General features: G+C 39.6%; 1 protein-coding gene across 2 annotated transcripts in view; it reads left to right on the plus strand.

The window, feature by feature from the left end:
• Positions 1 to 15,905, plus strand: part of LOC126267383 (PAN2-PAN3 deadenylation complex subunit PAN3) — a 123,821-nt gene extending 107,916 nt beyond the window's left edge. For both annotated transcript variants that reach the window (XM_049972568.1, XM_049972569.1), the window contains exon 12: positions 13,703 to 15,905. In XM_049972568.1, the coding sequence (XP_049828525.1) occupies positions 13,703 to 13,864 (162 nt within the window). In that variant the 3' untranslated portion in view covers positions 13,865 to 15,905. The remainder of the gene's footprint in view (positions 1 to 13,702) is intronic.
• The last annotated feature ends 489 nt before the right edge of the window (positions 15,906 to 16,394 follow it).

Raw genomic sequence — 16,394 nt, forward strand, 5'->3', positions numbered from 1 at the left:
TAAAAGGAATCAGATAGATTATATAATGGTAAGACAGAGATTTAGGAACCAGGTTTTAAGCTGTAAGACATTTCCAGGGGCAGATGTGGACTCTGACCACAATCTATTGGTTATGACCTGTAGGTTAAAACTGAAGAAACTGCAAAAATGTGGGAAATTAAGGAGATGGGACCTGGATAAACTGAAAGAACCAGAGGTTGTACAGAGTTTCAGGGAGAGCATAAGGGAACAATTGACATGAACAGGGGAAAGAAATACAGTAGAAGAAGAATGGGTAGCTCTGAGGGATGAAGTAGTGAAGGCAGCAGAGGATAAAGTAGGTAAAAAGACGAGGGCTTCTAGAAATCCTTGGGTAACAGAAGAAATATTGAATTTAATTGATGAAAGGAGAAAATATAAAAATGCAGTAAATGAAGCAGGCAAAAAGGAATACAAACATCTCAAAAATGATATCGACAGGAAGTGCAAAATGGCTAAACAGGGATGGCTAGAGGACAAATGTAAGGATGTAGAAGCTTATCTCACTAGGCGTAAGATAGATACTGCCTACAGGAAAATTAAAGAGACCTTTGGAGAGAAGAAAACCACGTGTATGAATATCAAGAGCTCAGATGGCAACCCAGTTCTAAGCAAAGAAGGGAAGGCAGAAAGGTGGAAGAAGTATATAGAAGGTTTATATCAGGGCGATGTACTTGAGGACAATATTATGGAAATGGAAGAGGATGTAGATGAAGATGAAATGGGAGATATGATACTGCATGAAGAGTTTGACAGAGCACTGAAAGACCTGAGTCGAAACAAGGCCCCCGGAGTAGACAACATTTCATTGTAACTACTGACAGCCTTGGGAGAGCCAGTCCTGACAAAACTCTACCATCTGGTGAGCAAGGTGTATGAGACAGGCGAAATACCCTCAGACTTCAAGAAGAATATAGTAATTCCAATCCCAAAGAAAGCAGGTGCTGACAGATGTGAAAATTACCGAACTATCAGTTTAATAAGTCACAGCTGCAAAATACTAACGCGAATTCTTTACAGACGAATGGAAAAACTAGTAGAAGCCGACCTCGGGGAAGATCAGGTTGGATTCCGTAAAAATATTGGAACACGTGAGGCAATACTGACCCTACGACTTATCTTAGAAGAAAGATTAAAAAAAGGCAAACCTACGTTTCTAGCATTTGTTGACTTAGAGAAAGCTTTTGACAATGTTGACTGGAATACTCTTTTTCAAATTCTAAAGGTGGCTGGGTAAAATACAGGGAGCGAAAGGCTATTTACAATTTGTACAGAAACCAAATGGCAGTTATAAGAGTCGAGGGACATGAAAGGGAAGCAGTGGTTGGCAAGGGAGTGAGACAGGGTTGTAGTCTATCCCCAATGTTATTCAATCTGGATATTGAGCAAGCAGTAAAGGAAACAAAAGAAAAATTTGGAGTAGGTATTAAAATCCATGGAGAAGAAGTAAAAACTTTGAGGTTCGCCGATCACATTGTAATTCTCTCAGAGACAGCACAGGACCTGGAAGAGCAGTTGAACGGAATGGACAGTGTCTTGAAAGGAGGATATAAGATGAACATCAACAAAAGCACAACGAGGATAATGGAATGTAGTCAAATTAAATCGGGTGATGCTGAGGGAATTAGATTAGGAAATGAGACACTTATAGTAGTAAATGAGTTTTGCTATTTGGGGAGCAAAATAACTGATGATGTTCTAAGTAGAGAGTATATAAAATGTAGACTGGCAATGGCAAGGAAAGTGTTTCTGAAGATGAGAAATTTGTTAACATCGAGTATAGATTTATGTATCAGGAATCGTTTCTGAAAGTACATGTATGGAAGTGAAACATGGACGATAACTAGTTTGGACAAGAAGAGAATAGAAGCTTTCGAAATGTGGTGCTACAGAAGAATGCTGAAGATAAGGTGGATAGAACACGTAACTAATGAGGAGGTATTGAACAGAATTGGGGATAAGAGGAGTTTGTGGCACAACTTGACTAGAAGAAGGGATCGGTTGGTAGGACATGTTTTGAGGCATCAAGGGATCACAAATTTAGCATTGGAGGGCAGTGTGGATGGTAAAAATCGTAGAGGGAGACCAAGAGGTGAATACACTAAGCAGATTCAGAAGGATGTAGGTTGCAGTAGGTACTGGGAGATGATGAAGCTTGCACAGGATAGAGTAGCATGGAGAGCTGCATCAAACCAGTCTCAGGACTGAAGACAACAACAACAATGAACAATCCAGGTAACAGTTATGGATTTCCCACTAAGAATAAATTAATTGCCTTGTTCACCGGTTCTTTACCACGATATCGGATAGTGAAGTAACGTCTGATCAAGATCTAGGACTTCCTATTATTCAGTCTTACTCACCAATGTATTTCTGTACACTTTCCAACCCCTTTTTATCAAATTTTGTTTCTCAAAGTATTGTAGTTACTACTGGAAATTAATAATGCAATCCCAAGAGCCAGTTGTGAAATCAGTACGATGCTTCTGTTAAACAGTGTATTGTATGTTGTACTCTTGTTTACAGTAACCATGCAGGACAAAAGTACTTCATCATTCAGAACATCACAATTGTACTGAAAAGGCCGAAATCCACAAACAGTCTGTGTCATTTAACAGATTACAATAGTGTGACTGTATAATAAGTTGTATCTTGCCCCCATGACTTCATTGGCATTGCCACAGTGACTGTGGCTCACACCATATCTCTAGTCCACACATGACCACTGACCCTGATAGCTAGAGCCAGACTGGGAGCAGCAGGGTATTACAAGAGAGGCATCTGGGTGGGGGTAAGAGGAGGCTAGGGCAGGGAGGGGGAAGGATAGCAGGTTAAGGGAGGGGGATGGTAAAGTGCTGCAACAAGCGTGCAGGGAAGAGGTGAAGTGTGAGGCAGCCAGGTGCAGTCGGTTAGCAGAAAAGGAGAGAAGAGAGAAGTAAAAGACTGGGTGCTTTGGTTGAATGAGTGTTGTGTTGTGCAGGAATGGGAAAAGGGAAGGGGCTGGATGGGTAAGGAGAATGACACAAAGGTTGAGGCTAGAAGGGTTACGGGAACGTTGGATATATTGCAAGGGGAGTTTCCACCTGCGCAGTTCAGAGAAGCTGGTGTTGGTGGGAAGAATACAGATGGCACAGGCTGTGAAGCAGCACTGATGGCACAGGCTGTGAAGCAGCACTGATGGCACAGACTGTGAAGCAGCACTGAAGTGAAGGACATCCTGTTGCGTGACGTGCTCAGTAGCAGGGTGGTCCAGTTGATTCTTGGCAACATTTGTCGGTGGCCAATCATGCTGTCATGCTGGCAAACAGGTTGTTGGATGTTATGTCCTCGTAGAATGCAACACAGTGGTTGCAGCTTAGCTTGTAGATCACATGGCTGGTTTCGCAGGTAGCCCTGCCTTTGATGGAATAGGTGATATTTGTGACAGGACTGGAGTAGATGGTGGTGGAAGGATGTATGGGACAGGTCTTGCATCTAGGTCTTGTTACAGGGATACGGGCTGTGAGTCAAGGGGCTGGAAGCTGGGGTTGTGTAAGGATGATGAGGACATTGTGTAGGCTTGGTGGGCAGCAGAATACAGTTGTTGGAGGAGTGGTAAGGATGGTGGGTAGGGAATTTCCTATTTCAGGGTATGATGAGAGGCAGTCGAAACCCTGGTGGAGAATGTAATTCAATTGCTCCAGTCCTGGGTAGTACCGAGTCACAAGGGGAAATCTTCTCTGTGGTCGGGCTGTGGGACTTTGGGAGGTGTTGGGTGACTGGAAAGATGAGATGTGGGGGATCTGTTTTTGTGTAAGGTTGGGAGGATAATTACAATCTCTAAAGGCCTCAGTGAGACCCTGGACATATTTTGAAAGGGAGCGCTTGTCACTACAGATGCGATGGCCACAGGTGGCTATGCTGTTTGTAAGGTATTTCTTGGTATGGAATGTGTGGCAGTTGTCGAAGTGGAGGTATTGCTGGTGGCCGGTAGATTTGATATGGACAGAGATACTGATATAACCATCTTTGAGGTGGTCAGCATCGAGGAATGTGGCTTGATGGGTTGAGTAGGAGCAGGTTAAGCGAATGGGGGAGAAGGTGTTGAGTTGCTGGAGGAATGTGGATAGGGTGTCCTCACCATCAATTCAGATTGTGATGTCATCAATAAATGTTAACCAGGTGAGGGATTTGGTATTCTGTGTGTTAAGGAAGGATTCCTCTAGGTAGCCCATGGGTACGTTGGCACAAGTTGCTGCTATGTGGGTGGCATAAACCCAGGCCATTTCTGCGGGTATCTGTAATGGATCGGGCTTTCCAAGCTGAAGCTCATCATTTCCCATTAATGTGCAGGCCCTGCCCATAGACTGTAGTCTCACCATTCAAACTGCAGACCAGGTCTGTATGTGTGTGACACAATACGGCAGAATTTCGTGTTTTATCTATAGACCCAGGACAGGTGTGATCCTTGGCAGGCCAGAGGCCTGAGAATTGTGGCTGTCTCACCACAAGTATGTTGTACAGTGCAGGTTTTTATAGACATTTTATTTATCGTAATACATTTTGGCACTTCGGAAGTAGTTTATATATTAGAAAGCGTGGACAGTAGAAGAAGAAAATTGTGCCAGTCGCTGACAGTTTGTATGCTATGTGCTCATATATTTCTCGAAAGAAAATCACACAATACCCTTAAAATAATAGACATAACACAAAGGGTAATAACCAACAACAATGAACACAGTAGAACCAAAATTCTATTGGGGGTCACATAAAGTATTGGTTGACACAAGTTTTCCCTGCCTTATACAATTCTTTCGAGGGGAATATTTTTTTCTGAGGTTATTTCTGAAATGAGCGAAGGTATTTTAAATCTGTCTTGTGACTCCGAGGAAATACGTATTTTTGTCACGAAATGTTTCGTTTTATTGAAATAAAATAACAGTGGCCTTAATGAAACACACATACCTTTTGGTTTCCTTTCTCCATCTAAAAACAGTTCATTATAAAAGATGTTGATGTTAGTATTTAAGGTATTTGCTCACACGGAGGAGAAATACAGAAATCCTTACATTTTATGTCAACTTATGTTTTTACTTACCCTTGAGATCTAAAAATTTGTCGGAGAAAAATGCTAAAACTTGTCTGGAAATCAGGAAACTATCAGCAAATTTCGCTTGGGGAAGCCTGTGGCAACCCTAAAACCTAGGATACGGCTACGGGCACCTATATGGCACCATCCTATGCCAACCTATTCATTGTCTATCTAGAGGAATCCTTTCTAAACACCCAGAATCCCAAACTCCTCACCTGGTTCACATTTATTGATGACATCTTCGTGATCTGGATCGAGGGTGAGGACACCCATTCACATTCCTCCAGAACTTCAACACCTTCTACAGCATTCATTTCACCTGGCCCAGCTCAAGCCATCAAGTTGCCTTCGTTGCTGTTGACCTCCGCCTCAAAGATGGTTACATCAGTACCTCTGCCCATATCAAACCTACCAACCACCAGCAATACCTCCACTTTGGCAGCTGCCACTCATTCCATACCAAGAAGTCCCATCCATATAGCCTAGCCACATGTGACCATCACACCTGTAGTGACGAGGGGTCCCTCTCGAAATATATTGAGGATCTCATTGAGATCTTTACAGATCGCAATTAACCTCCCAGCCTCGTACAAAAACACATCTCCCTTGTCTTTTCTTTCCAGTCACTTAACACCTCCCAGAGCTCCACTGTCCAGTCACAGAGAAGCATTACCCTCTTGACTCAGTACCACCAAGAACTGGAGCAACTGAATTACTGTCTGTGCCAGGGTTTTGACTACCTCTTGTCGTGCTCTGAAATAAGAAATGTCCTACCCACTACCCTTCCCACCTCTTCCACAGTGATATTCTGCCACCCATCGAATGTACATAGTATCCTTGTCATCCCTACACAACCCCCGCTCCCAGGCCCTTGCCTCATGGCTCATATCCCAGTAACAGGCCTAGATGCAAGACCTGACCCATACATCCTCCTCCCCCACTTACTCCGATCCTGTCACAAACATCACCTATCACATCAAAGGCAGGGCTACCTGTGAAACCAATCATATGATCTACAAGCAAAACTGCAACCACAGTGCTGCATTCTATGAGGGCATGACAACCAACAACCTGTTTGTCATCATGATTGGCCACCAACAAACTGTGGCCAAGAAACAACTGGACCACCCTGTTGCTGAGCACACCACCCAACACAATGTCCTACATTTCACTGCTGCTTCACAGTCTGTGCCGTCTGGATTCTTCCCACCAACACCAGTGTTTCTGAATTGCACAGGTGGAGACTCCCCCTGCAATATATTGTATGTTCCCGTAACTGTCCTGGCCTCAACCCTTGTTAGTCATTGTCCTTACCCATCCAGCCACTTCCCTTTTCCCATTCCTGCACTACACAGCCCTCATTCCACCAATGCATCCAGTCTTTTTACTTCTTTCCTTTTCCGATAACCCTCTGTCTAATCTCCCGACTGCACCTATCTGCTCTGCTGCCCCCCCCCCCCCGTCCCCCCTTCCCCGCCTCCCTCCCCCGCCCCAGCCTCCTCCTTAACCCCACCCTGTTGCCTCTCCCACAACACCCTGCTGCTTGCAGTGCATCTCCAGCTACCACTGATTGTGGTCATGTGTACGTTAGTTGTGTTTTTGGTGAGTGTGTACTTCTGTGTGTGGTGTCTACTTTTGACAAAGGCCATATTGGCTGAAACCTAACTTTCTGACAGTCTTTTTGTTGTGCCATTTTGCAACTCAGCATCTCCACTGTATGGTGAGCAGCAATTATCCATTTCATATCCAATTACATCTTTGTTACCCATAGTGGAAAGTCAATGTACCTTTTCATGCTACAGCTTAAAAATGTCCACAAAGCTAATTTGCCTTCCACTTTCTTATGTCTATGACAGTCTTACTAACAGTGTGTGTCTGACTGCAATACAGTAAGGCTAGGACAATGATTTTCCGGTTACTCTAGTGGTCGCACAGTTTTCCATATGAATGGCATTGACAGTTATCCAAATAAGTACGTTATTAGATTTTAAGCAAGTTTCTAGTCATTTACAGCCATTCGACTACGTACCTTGTACATTTTTTTAAGTGTCCCATACTATGTTTCTTCACTCAGACTAATTTACTTTGTTCAGTTATACATACCTATTATTTAATATGTGCCATGCATACATTCACTGTACATTACCAAATTTAATGCATGAGATATTTTTCTGTGAATAGCTGAGAGGAGTTGACTAAGTAAATCATAAATTTCATATCAGTAAGTAGAGATTTGACTATAGTTAATGATTTTTAGGGAACTTAATCACTTAATTTCAAACAAATAGTTTATTGATACCTGCACGAATGATGATTAATTGAGCCTCATCCAGAGAGTGATATCAAATGCAGTGTAAAAAGAATTGTGGTTGATGTACATTTGCTGTGTGAGCAGTTCTTTCATTGTGTGCTGAACTAAGCAGTTTGTTGATGTTGGTTGTAGTCAGTCAGGTGATAGTATGCACTAGTCATTGAGAGTTGCCAAATCCAGAGATCTTCTTTGACAGAATGTACAAGTTGATTACATTTGTTTTTGGTATTGAGAGAGCTAGTAGTTTTACTTACCTGGTAATTATAATTTCAAGGTTTCTTGCTTATTTTCATATTTGATAACTGGGAAAAAACTACCTATAGTATAGCCTGAGGTGTAAGCTAGGACGAACTGTGATGATTTGCCTGAGAATTGGCGAAGCCAGTGAATCTCAACACAAAAATACAATTGCCATAATTGATTTATGTGTAATGTAGTCCGAGATATACATTCACCATTGCAATAACCTACTTGTACATTTCTTTTCTGAGTTTGCCAAAAATTTCGACATTGTGGTTACAGCATAACCTTTATTTTATTTTTTGGTCATCAGTCTACTGACTGGTTTGATCCGGGCCGCCATGAATTCCTTTCCTGTGCTAACCTCTTCATCTCAGAGTAGCACTTGCAACCTACGTCCTCAATTATTTGCTGAATGTATTCCAATCTCTGTCTTCCTCTACAGTTTTTGCCCTCTACAGCTCCCTCTAGTACCGTGGAAGTCATTCCCTCATGTCTTAGCAGATGTCCTATCATCCTGTCCCTTCTCCTTACCAGTGTTTTCCACATATTCCTTTCCTCTCCGATTCTGTGTAGAACCTCCTCATTCCTTACCTTATCAGTCCACCTAATTTTCAACATTCGTCTATAGCACCATATCTCAAATGCTTCAATTCTCTTCTGTTCCGGTTTTCCCACAGTCCATGTTTCAATACCATACAATGCTGTACTACAGACGTACATCCTCAGAAATTTCTTCCTCAAATTAAGGCCGGTATTTGATATTAGTAGACTTCTCTTGGCCAGAAATGCCTTTTTTGACGTAACGGGTCTGCTTTTGATGTCCTCCTTGCTCCATCCGTCATTGGTTATTTTACTGCCTAGGTAGCAGAATTCCTTAACTTCATTGACTTCGTGACCATCAATCCTGATGTTAAGTTTCTTGCTGTTCTCATTTCTACTACTTATCATTTCTACTACTTCTCGTTACCTTCGTCTTTCTCCGATTTACTCTCAAACCATACTGTGTACTCATTAGACTGTTCATTCCGTTCAGCAGATCATTTAATTCTTCTTCACTTTCACTCAGGATAGCAATGTCATCAGCGAATCGTATCATTGATATCATTTCACCTTGTATTTTAATTCCACTCCTGAACCTTTCTTTTATTTCCATCATTGCTTCCTCGATGTACAGATTGAAGAGTAGGGGCGAAAGGCTACAGCCTTGTCTTACACCCTTCTTAATACGAGCACTTCGTTCTTGATGGTCCACTCTTATTATTCCCTCTTGGTTGTTGTACATATTGTATATGACCCGTCTCTCCCTATAGCTTACCCCTACTTTTTTCAGAATCTCGAACAGCTTGCACCATTTTATATTGTCGAACGCTTTTTCCAGGTCGACAGATCCTATGAATGTGTCTTGATTTTTCTTTAGCCTTGCTTCCATTATTAGCCGTAACGTCAGAATTGCCTCTCTCGTGCCTTTACTTTTCCTAAAGCCAAACTGATCGTCACCTAGCGCATTATCAATTTTCTTTTCCATTCTTCTGTACATTATTCTTGTAAGCAGCTTCGATACATGAGCTGTTAAGCTGATTGTGCGATAATCCTCGCACTTGTCAGGTCTTGCCATCTTCGGAATTGTGTGGCTGATGCTTTTCCGAAAGTCAGATGTCGCCAGACTCATATATTCTACACACCAACGTGAATAGTCGTTTTGTTGCCACTTCCCCTAATGATTTTAGAAATTCTGATGGAATGTTATCTATCCCTTCTGCCTTATTTGACTGTAAGTCCTCCAAAGCTCTTTTAAATTCCGATTCTAATACTGGATCCCCTACCTCTTCTAAATCGACTCCTGTTTCTTCTTCTATCACATCAGACAAATCTTCACCCTCATAGAGGCTTTCAGTGTATTCTTTCCACCTATCTGCTCTCTCCTCTGCATTTAACAGTGGAATTCCCGTTGCACTCTTAATGTTACCACCGTTTGCTTTTAATGTCACCAAAGGTTGTTTTGACTTTCCCTTTATGCTTAGTCTGCCCTTCCGACAATCATATCTTTTTCGATGTCTTCACATTTTTCCTGCAGCCATTTCGTCTTAGCTTTCCTGCACTTCCTATTTATTTCATTCCTCAGCGACTTGTATTTCCGTATTCCTGATTTTCCCGAAACATGTTTGTACTTCCTCCTTTCATCAATCAACTGAAGTATTTCTTCTGTTACCCATGGTTTCTTCGCAGCTACCTTCTTTGTACCTATGTTTTCCTTCCCAACTTATGTGATGGCCCTTTTTAGAGACGTCCATTCCTCTTCAACTGTGTTGCCTACTGCGCTATTCCTTATTGCTGTATCTATAGCGTTAGAGAACTTCAAACGTATCTTGTCATTCCTTAGAACTTCCGTATCCCACTTCTTAGCGTATTGATTCTTCCTGACTAATGTCTTGAACTTCAGCCTACTCATCATCACTACTATATTGTGATCTGAGTGTATATCTGCTCCCGGGTACGCCTTACAATCCAATATCTGATTTCGGAATCTCTGTCTGACTATGATGTAATCTAATTGAAATCTTCCCGTATCTCCCGGCCTTTTCCAAGTATACCTCCTCCTCTTGTGATTCTTGAACAGGGTATTCGCTATTACTAGCTGAAACTTGTTACAGAACTCAATTAGTCTTTCTCCTCTTTCATTCCTTGTCCCAAGCCCATATTCTCCTGTAACCTTTTCTTCTACTCCTTCCCCTACAACTGCATTCCAGTCGCCCATGACTATTAGATTTTCGTCCCCCTTTACATATTGCATTACCCTTTCAATATCCTCATGCACTTTCTCTCTCTGTTCATCTTCAGCTTGCGACGTCGGCATGTATACCTGAGCTATGGTTGTCGGTGTTGGTCTGCTGTCGATTCTGATTAGAACAACCCGGTCACTGAACTGTTCACAGTAACACACCCTCTGCCCTACCTTCCTATTCATAACGAATTCTACACCTGTTATACCATTTTCTGCTGCTGTTGATATTACCCGATACTCATCTGACCAGAAATCCTTGTCTTCCTTCCACTTCACTTCACTGACCCCTACTATATCTAGATTGAGCCTTTGCATTTCCCTTTTCAGATTTTCTAGTTTCCCTACCACGTTCAAGCTTCTGACATCTTTTTCTCATGGTAACCTCCCCCTTGGCAGTCCCCTCCCTAACAGAACAAAATACCAGCTGACATTATTTACTAACCACAGGAAATTATGAATGAGCATTTTGATTGGCAACCAACAACTGACTCAAGGTTTGTCTTATTTAATTCCCATTGTTCAACAAGTGAGCTGTTACCATCAGCACGCAGAACTGCAGCTGCAGATACCGTAAGTGCACGTTTACCAGAACTGTTTACTGTACATCGAAATATGTACCTTCCTGCATAAATGATTCCATTGCTAAAAGAGGTATTATTTGTTGCACAAACTCAGTTTGGAAATACTTAAGGTGACTCACTGGTGACATTTGTTGTAGTCAGTCATTGTCATCTTAATCTTCATGAAAGTCACTTCACACTTCATAGATAACTTTCTCTAATCCTGCAATCGTGTCCACTCATCAGTCATTGATTCACTCATTATTGAGACTCCCATAAACTTGGCAAATTTAATGTATGTTGGTGTAATGTATGTTTCAAATTAAAATTAAATAATCACTTCTTAGATGCTAAATTTGGTGGCCATTCTACTTTTCTTCTTTTTTTTTCTTGTAATTGCTGAATCTAAATGGTGTATATTCCTAGCACAAATAACATCCTTCGCATGAGGCTTTTGTAAAATGGTTGCCAAACAACTGTGTTGCAAGGATAAATCTGTGGAACATACATTCAGAGTGGTCAGCTCTAATATGTAAACAGGAATCCACTCAACCTACCAAACAGTTTATTAACATATTCTTCTTGTTTCAAATTAGTAATGATTAGTTTGTAATTTGCTGCATTTATCCACTATGACTAGACATTTATATTGATCTTAAGGCATATTAACTCTGCCTTCATTGTATGTGCTCATGATGATTGGCTCAAATAATACAGCTTGGTTTGAAACAGTTATAAAATCATGCATCTGATGTGACACATTAAATCTTATGTTCTTGTTATAAATGGCAGAGAGTAGTGGGGTGTGTGGTACATATAGAAGGATAACATGTTGTCTCACCGTTTTCTTGTTGAAATTTTTGCAGTGACTGCCCCAGTCTCACATTAAAGTAACAGGATGTTTTCTGCAAATTCAACTGGCCAGTGTGGCCGAGCAGTTCTAGGCGCTTCAGTCTGAAACAGCTCTGCTGCTACGGTCGCAGGTTCGAATCCTGCCTCGGGCGTGGATATGTGTGATGTCCTTAGGTTAGTTAGGTTTAAGGAAGGAGAGACAAGTTAGGTTAGGAACAAGACACATATAATAAGCTTTTCGTCGTAAAATACATAACAACAACAAATTCCACAAACCGACTGAACTTCAGACAGAGAGCTAGCAAATACCATTATAATGTGTGCAAAGAGAATGAAAACTATGACAGACTATAGCAAAGACTAAATCCTGTGTAAACTTTCCTATTAATGCTCAATCTGAGTGCACTTTTCTAATTAATAAATAATATGTTTTATGCACTTCTGTTTGTTTCACTTGAAAACATCACACATACCAAACTTGTGATTGTGAAATAAATAAATCCAGAAAGAGTTCAGACTGAAAATGTTGTTGTATTTAAAATAGTTTAGGACCACATGTTGTAATCCTCACTTCTTGCCACAACATTTATTGACATAAACATACTTCTTCAACAAGCAACTAACATGAAACAAGCAGAAACAGTTCTTGAAGGAATGTTTATCAGATTCACAATACAAATTATCTGGAGATAGCTCCTGACTAGAGAGGATATAAAATGTAGCATAGCTATGGCAAGAAAGTGTTTCTGGAGAAGAGAAATTTGGTGCTTTCTGCCTCTCTGTGGTAATATGATTCCCTGCCCATTTACTGTCTTTCTCCCCAAAAGTCATACTTTTGTGCATTCTACGTGTAATTAGTGGGGACAATAACCAGAGTACAGTAATGAAATTCATGGTAGTGCTGTAATTATCATTCAGTGCACCAATAAGGAAAGTTTAAATGTTATTGAAACTGGTGAGCTATATTTGATTAAAGATTGAAGCTGCTCTATCCCCTATATTGAAACAGTGTAACAATAGTAATGCCAGTGCAAAATGAACGTCAATTTCTGCATACTCCAGTGAAACATTAACTTAACATAACAGTTATCATGCTCTCATAGCTTTCGGCCATTAAGGCCTTTGTCAGCAGTAGACACACACACACACACACACACACACACACAAACGCAACTTGCACACACGTCTGGTAGTTTCAGCTCTCTGAGACTGCAGATGTGTGTGCAAGTTGCGTTTGTGTGTGTGTGTGTGTGTGTGTGTGTGTGTGTGTACTGCTGACAAAGGCCTTAACGGCCGAAAGCTATGAGTGTGTGAATCTTTTTATTGTGCCTATTGCGACTCAGCATCTCCGCTATATGGTGAGTAGCAACTTTCTTTCTCTGGTATTGTTACATTCCATCCTGGATTTTCCATTCTTTGAGTTATCATGCTCTCGCATACTTATCAAGCTAACAGTAGTAATCTGTGATTGAAATAAAGAAATTCTATTAGTTATATGAAAAGTAAGTAAGTGAATTAGAAATTAATATATAGTATTAAATTATAGCAAGTGTCCCCTCCCCCCTTAATTTTTATTCCCATATAGAGGATTGTGGTTTGCTGTTTCTCTCTTTTATTCCTACTTCCTGCTTTCCCCTCCTCCCGCTCCCCCCACTCCCTTCAGCTGCCCGTATAACCGCTGGCCTTCCAGTTATGGATAGTGTATGCTTGTCAAGCTTTCTACATTACGCAAAATTGTTACCAACCTTTCAGTAGCTTTAGTTTGAATTTAAAAATTTTGATATATTCTTCACCATTTTGCAATAGTCTTATGAGGCAAAGAAAATATTTTTGAAAATTTGCTTAAGAGAGATTTCTTGTTGCAGATATGCCTGATGTCACGTGACGAGCAGAGTGTACTAGTTGTCAGCTATGCTGAGCTTAAGCATTGCTTAGAGCAGTCATTTGATGAAATTCTGGCAGCTGCTGCTACTGTTCCCACTTCAGCCACAGTTGCCACTGCTGCTAAACCAGATCCAGTTTCATAAAAGTAAAAAAAAGTAAAAAAAAGAAACATATTCAGCATATCTCCTTTGATCAGTTATGTTTCAGTCCCGTTTCAGTGGCTCTGAATGTATTTATGAGGAACTGCAACATCACCGTTATTATTATTTGAACCAGTATATTTATATCCTGTTGCAGGAAAATGCCTAAAATTCTATGAATTTTGACAGTTTATATCCTCTATTGTTTTTCCTTTTTGACCCTTAACTTGCAGTGCAACAGAACATAGCATTGATCAAGAATGCTCTTCAGTTTTTATAATTTTTTTGTGGAAGTTTATGGCAAGTTTTTTATTTATGTATTATGAAAAAAAAATTATTTTGGCATTTTTACTTATATTTTTTTAGTGAAATCATAGGACACAAAATGCCCCAAAATTAAATTGGAGAGATTGCCAGAAGCTTTGTCCTCACCAGTTTACTCTTTCAAACATTGAGGGACAAAGTGACTGTGCATTTAATGGGCAATTATGTAGCATACAGGAACACAGTATTTGTGTTTGATTCTGATATTGATGTACTTTGTTACATTTTTTGTGTTATTTTGAAATTAGTTTCAGCCTATGCACAAGAGTAGTAATTATGTGTCTCTTCTACATGTAAATTGTATTGTGGCCATGTTGTTCAGATAGAAGTTCTGTTCCTGCCTTGCATTAAAACTCTACATGAACAATCATGTTCCATAATAAACGATTTGGAATGATTTTCAGAATAGTTTCAAAACTTCTGAGTAAGAAAAAAATATTATTTTGCGTGTTTTTACATCTTTAAGAAAAGTGAGAAAGGAGAAGTCTTCCGAGACAAAAATACTTTGCTGTTAATTACATTCCCACATAATACGCCAGTGTTCAATTACTTCTTTAAATTTTTAAGAGAGGAAGTTGTTCTGTCATGCATATATTCACTTCATTGCCAACTGGTGTTCCCCTGTGAGTTTATTTTTCTAAATATATATTTTTTTGTAAATAGGGCCAGAAAAAGTGATTGTATACATGACAGAGAAAATTTGAAAACAAGAGCAAGTAACAGCTGATTTTATGTTACTTGATCTGCCAGAAGTGCAAACCAGGGTGCAAGAGCGATATTGTGTGCTTTATTTGAATGCAGTGTTGATGTTGTAAATATTTTATTACAGGAATGTATGTGGTTTTGTACGAGTGTTTAAAAGTGTTTAAGAACACAGTGTAAAAATATGTTGTTCAGGAGGCTTATTTTGAAGTCCTATTGCAATAAAGAAAAGGCTGTTTTGAGTATAGCAAAGCTCCTGAAGCACAAGTTCTTGCAACCTTGACACGCACAAAAGAGATCTGCAGTCTTTGATTCCTTGTTGAGGTTTGCTTATACTGATTTGAAATTTTCTTTGAAATTTCATACATGATCTGGAATAATAGTATCATGTGTCAATAACTGCTGTAATATATCTTATATTGTACAAGGAAACATCAGTGTCCAAAAATGTTTTCAGCTTAAAAAGAAAATACAGCAAAAGGAGGATATGGTAGACTGTAGTTGTCTGATCAGACATTTTGTAGAATTTCTTTAAAGCAGTAATTTTGGCATACATCAGTAATTTAAAAACAAAATAAAGGAAGGTTTCAGTTTTTTCCATGTATTCACAAGTCCATCTCCAGGGCAAACATGAGAAGGAATGTGTTGATGAAAAGATATTATGTGCTTCAGGATCATGTGTATCTGACATTAATTTTTCAAATGAAAAGTGAACATAAAAATTGTATATATAGCTGATCTCTTTGCATACATATCATGAATTTTCTCGTCAGTTCATTCATTTATGAACAGTTGATTTGAACTAAAAAAAGTGAAAAGTAAATGTGTTGTGTTGCAATGTGACTGATTGCTGCAGTATTATTGAGACTGTAAGTTCAGAGTTTAAAAGTTTATGTTGCCTACATTCAGTACTTGTTATTAAACAAGCTGTGAGAGATATGTTCTGATGAAAAATGTTTGTCTACTTTTCAAACTCCTAATCTGTACTTAAAAATAAAGAAGAGATTTTACAAGTAAATACATTAAAATAATTTCTTTCATGGCTTCTGTATATATTCCCTTACATAGTATGCTTTTCATTTGCTAACTAAAAAGTGGGTGAATAAGATGATCAGTAATTCAGTATGTGAAGATAAATTGGAAGATGATCATAATAGTAATAATAATAATAATAATAATAATAATAATAGTAATAATATTGTTATTATTACATTTGTTTTGAGTAATGATGTCAGCTATTAATTACAAATTCACCCACAGTTCAGTTAATGATATCTGTCATGTAATCTTAGTATGTACAAAGATATAAACAAATATTAGTATTTGGTAGATAGAGTGAATCGACAATGCTGGTACACTGTTCATTCATTTTGTCTCACTGGCCAATTTTCACACACACACACTCACTCAATTGCCTTCGGCTGACTTTAAGACCATAATGAGACTTCTGCCTTTATATTAAGTACTTCATGTTTTTTCCTCTCTCTGTTGCTAAAACTGACTCAGC

The sequence above is a fragment of the Schistocerca gregaria genome, chromosome 4, assembly GCF_023897955.1.
Source record: "Schistocerca gregaria isolate iqSchGreg1 chromosome 4, iqSchGreg1.2, whole genome shotgun sequence".
NCBI lineage: Eukaryota > Metazoa > Arthropoda > Insecta > Orthoptera > Acrididae > Schistocerca > Schistocerca gregaria.